Source organism: Penaeus japonicus, unplaced genomic scaffold (genome assembly GCF_977035675.1).
Source record: "Penaeus japonicus unplaced genomic scaffold, GWHDUDI00000001_assembly GWHDUDI00000029, whole genome shotgun sequence".
NCBI lineage: Eukaryota > Metazoa > Arthropoda > Malacostraca > Decapoda > Penaeidae > Penaeus > Penaeus japonicus.
The window spans coordinates 27,868,638-27,873,063 of NW_028234431.1; the positions used below are offsets into that span (position 1 = coordinate 27,868,638).

The following is a 4,426-nucleotide window of genomic DNA, read 5'->3' on the forward strand; positions in this document are numbered from 1 at the left end:
AAAGAGTGGGAGAAGTCAACATATGTTGCATGCAGCTGCCTCCCTCAGAAATAAAACTCATCCTGGAGATCGGGCAAGCAAATCTATCCCTGTCCGTAATGGGTTAAAAAAAGGAACATACAAGGAAACCTTCACTGACAAGTTCTCAGATAAAAGAAACAATTTTCCAATATTGATATAACAAGAGGAATACAATATGTACTATCATACATGAGCAAACAAAAGCCAACACTCACCATGGATTTTGCTGTAACATTGTAAGGCAAGAGGTTTTTCCCACTGACAGCCTTGGCTGTGCTCTGGGTGGTAGAGGGATTGGGTGGCATCTGGGCATGCCCTGTAGTCACTCCCGGAGACACAGTGGACATGTTGGAGGGTGGTGCACCCTGGCCACTGTGCCCACTGCTGCCCAGCTTATTCTGCCACTGTGCCAAGCGGTCACTTGGAGTGTTGGAGGAGTTACTGGTGCTGCTGTGCTGACTCATACTGCTACTGTGGCTGTAGCTCACTCCTGAGGCAACGCTTCGCACGGCCGACGAAGGGTAAGGGGGTGGTGGAGGTGGCACTTGAGCAATCTGTCCTGTGATTATTGTGGTGGGTATGTATGACTGAATGGGTGTGACACTCCTTACGACTGAAGATGAGTACGGTGGTGGTGGTGGTGGGGCGACAAACTGCTGCTGAGCTGCCCTGACCACTGAGGACGGATATGGGGGTGGAGGAGGAGGGGGAGCCCCACCACTCCTCAGCAGACTCTGAGGTGTTGAAGGAGTGGAAGGTGTTGAAGGTGTCGATGGGATGGGGGAATGTGTGCCCAAGGGCGCCTGGGAGTAAGTCAGGTTCAAATTCTGAAACTGTCGCACAAGAGACGAGGGATACGGAGGTGGGGGTGGAGGATCTGCCCCATAAACACTCTTTAACACTTCAATGTTTGCATAATTATGATTGGAAGTCACTAGTGGGTAAACCACGGATGTCGTGCGGGGAATTCCAAGAGACGCAGAAGAGTCACTAGCATCTGTGGACGACACAGAATTTAAACTTGGTGGTTTCCCAGGATATGGCGGAGGAGGGGGGAGGGCAGTGGGACTGGGAGTTGCTACTGGGGTGTGTGTGGGTCTCGTCAGAGTCAGCGATTGGGGGGGAGCAGGAGGAGGTGGGAGCGCGTCGTAATATAATCCTCTGTGTCTGACCGAGTCACTACTCACACTCCACTGAGAACTGTGTCGTGCATTTTCCTGAACATAAGCATTATTTCTAGGAATCACAAATTGTTTTCCTTCCAAATCCTGTTCAATTCGTGGTGGTAAATGTCTATTCGACAAAGTAGGCCTATGCAAACTTCCCTCTTCTAAAATGGTTTGACTGGCTAAACTTGTCCTATCAAGACTAGAACCTTGCAAGGAATGTACAAAACTGCTTCTTGGGCTGGAATGCTTTGAGTCCTGTGAACTTATACTAGAGCGCGGACTGGCATACTTATTTTCTATAATGGTAGCCGCTAAACTACCTTGTGGTCCGTAATGGTGATAAGCGTTGATATTTTCGTAAGTATGTAGCTGCCCTAAAAAATTAGGTTTCACAACAAATTCATTGGAATGCTGAGTCAAAGTTTGTGGAATGGTTCGTGGATGCTGCCCGTGCTGTCCAGAGGTCTGAGAATCGTGACTGCCGCCACTCAGGCTTGAGCGAGGACTTGAATGAGCAGAGTTGTTTAGATTATTCCTCCCATAGATGGGTGGGGGCTCGTAACGCACATGGCCAGAGTAGAGCGACTGCCCATTGACAGGTTTCTGGGGAGTGCCCCCATTCACAACTGGCCCACTCTTGCCAGCAGCTACTGTGGTGGGCGTGATATGTGCATAGCCCACAGTGGCTGGGGTGGTGGTCTGGCCTGTGACAAGCCCAGGGGCGGAGGCACTCAACGACCCGCCGTTGACAGCCACACACGACGACCCACTCGACACGACCACGGGGTCAGGCTGCTTGGGCGTGGCGAACTTGGACGCCTGAATCACACTTCGGGAGTCGAGTACCTTGTAGACGGGTGGCGGGTGCGGCGCGGGGGGCTCCGTGCCCTCCTTAATCAGGCTCTCGATGGCGCCGACGCGCGGCTGCGGGAGCGGGGCGGCTGCCGCGCCTGCGCCGCCCGCCGCGCCGCCCGTCACCCGTGCCAGTATGCGGCCGTAACCCGAAGCGTCCTGATGCGCTGGGTTTGTCTCCCTGGGCCCTGAGACGCCCTCGCCGCCCATGCCAGCACTGGGGTGGGCGGCCTCGCTGCCCTTGCACAGGCTGAGAGTTTGTAATAGACGGCTGGTCTCAGTGGCAGCATCGCTCCCATAACGGGCCATGGCTATGTCACACAGTCGCTTCTACATTTTCATAGAACACTTTCATTTGGACCGAGTCATATTCTAATAAGCACACTAATATAATGTTTTTCGATGTGATTCACTGGCGACAACAAGTGTCATGGCGGAGCAATACACACGACCACTCCAAACAATGAAACTTTTGATCGCCCAAACAATCTTTCCCACTCTGATACCACAGAGAAATCATAAGATTAATAATCATTCACTCTAAGAAACACTAAAAACAGACCAAAATCCACAATGGTCCTTTTCAGTCCCACAAATTTCTCGTACTACTTTCTTGGGAAAAATTCCTCTGGCAGATGGCAGTACAAGCGTATTGTTTTCCTTCTATCACAGAAAACGGACATTTACCTTTGACATATTTTTGAGGGGGACTAATATATTTATATTGTAATGATTTCGTATTATCAGCAGGGAAACAATCACTTGATTTGCCAATGCATATGCGTTAGTTTATCTCGCGTTGAAAAAGAAAATTAGTTTTAATTTTATGTACCCTTTTTCTTTTGAAGAAGAGTTCACAATTTTTGGTAAAATATTATCTTCAAATACACATCTCTGTCTAATATTTCCTAAATGGGGAATTATTATTAAAATTGATTTCCGATTAGTTAGGAACGAAATTGCATAAATGTTTCTTGAAATATGCGAAAAATAGCGTAGTACGACTTCAATATATACAATGGCTTATTATTAGTAGAAACACGAAGAATTTTGATAATTCTTAAAGTTGAGGTAAATATAAGCAAATATTTCACTTTATAGTCATACTATTTTTTCATCATTTGCCAAGTAGCACCGGAATTCCACAAATGAATATACAAATAATTTCAATAGTCTCTCCTAAAATTCCTTTGATTTTCTCACGTCCTCGAGACCAACAACAAGGAACTTTCTAATCATTCGAGTTAACTTTTATATCTATTGATAATGTAATACTCGAAATATTTTGAGAGTTCAAAATCATTTAAATATTTTTGTGATTTTTCTGTGATACCAGAGTTTTAATTGTATAGTTTTTTTCTCGTGTCTATTTTTAATTTATCTATTTTCAAAAGAAATTGAAATTCGCACATTTTACGGTATTATGATATTACTAATAATTTTATGAGTTTAAAAAATTCATAATACGCATCAAACTATCAACTTTCTTAATATATTATTTTTTCCAGTAAACAAACGGCACAGAATCAGCTGTTCAACATGGCCTCCGCCGGATTGTACGTCTCCCGTAATTTACGGAATATTACAAGGCTCCCAGGAAATTGCAGGGCACTTCAGACTTCTAGTGTTGTTAAGGATGCTTCACCTACTCATACGGGACAGGTAAGAGCAATGTTATCTGTATTTCTTGCCTTTTGTTGGTATGAATGGAGAGTTAACTGATCTCGACCCATTGCCAAGTTTTAACATGTTTATTAATGTCGGACTTTTATCCGTAATATTTTCCCCATGTTTAAACATGAATATCGGAATAACTTTATAACGTAGTTTTAAGTAAAATATTTTCAAATATGATACTTTTTGTAGAGTTATAGTAGTTTTAGTCTGGGGTAATCACTGTAGTAATGGTATTGGCCCTGATAGACAGAGAGGGTATGAAAGATACCAAGGAGAATTGCATGCTTAAGTGATTTTTAGGTAAAGTTTTTGATAGCCATAAGATACAAGGAAAATAGTATATGTAGTCAATAGAACGAAAATCATGCAACAATTTTCATTCAGAACACTTCCTCCACAAATTGTTAATAAAGAAGTTATTCAGCTGGTTTGATGCGCCTGCAATACATTTTTCTAAGTACCTCATGATATTTATAGAACAATATCAAGCTTACACTGACAGTGTAACTCATTTTCTGCAGTATGTTCACTAGTTTGTGTTATTACGCCATTGTAGAAACTATTAACCCATTCACGACACCTACTCCCGCTAATGCCGGGAAGATAACAAGCGCGTGATGCTTTGTGCCGGGGTCTTTTCTCACTGCGCAGGGCTGCACTGATCCTCTCAGAGCGATTTTCACCCACCTTTTCTTATGGTTTTCATG

At 44.3% G+C, this 4,426-nt stretch overlaps 1 protein-coding gene across 3 annotated transcripts in view; it reads right to left on the minus strand.

Moving 5' to 3' along the window:
• The window catches only part of jub (LIM domain-containing protein jub), a 122,853-nt gene extending 120,180 nt beyond the window's left edge, over positions 1-2,673 (minus strand). For all 3 annotated transcript variants that reach the window (XR_015192484.1, XM_086554119.1, XM_086554121.1), the window contains exon 1: positions 237-2,673. Coding sequence is in view for 2 of the 3 variants with exons in the window: in XM_086554119.1 (XP_086410245.1) it covers positions 237-2,351 (2,115 nt within the window). In the remaining variant the exon portion in view is untranslated. The remainder of the gene's footprint in view (positions 1-236) is intronic.
• Between the last annotated feature and the right edge of the window lie 1,753 nt (positions 2,674-4,426).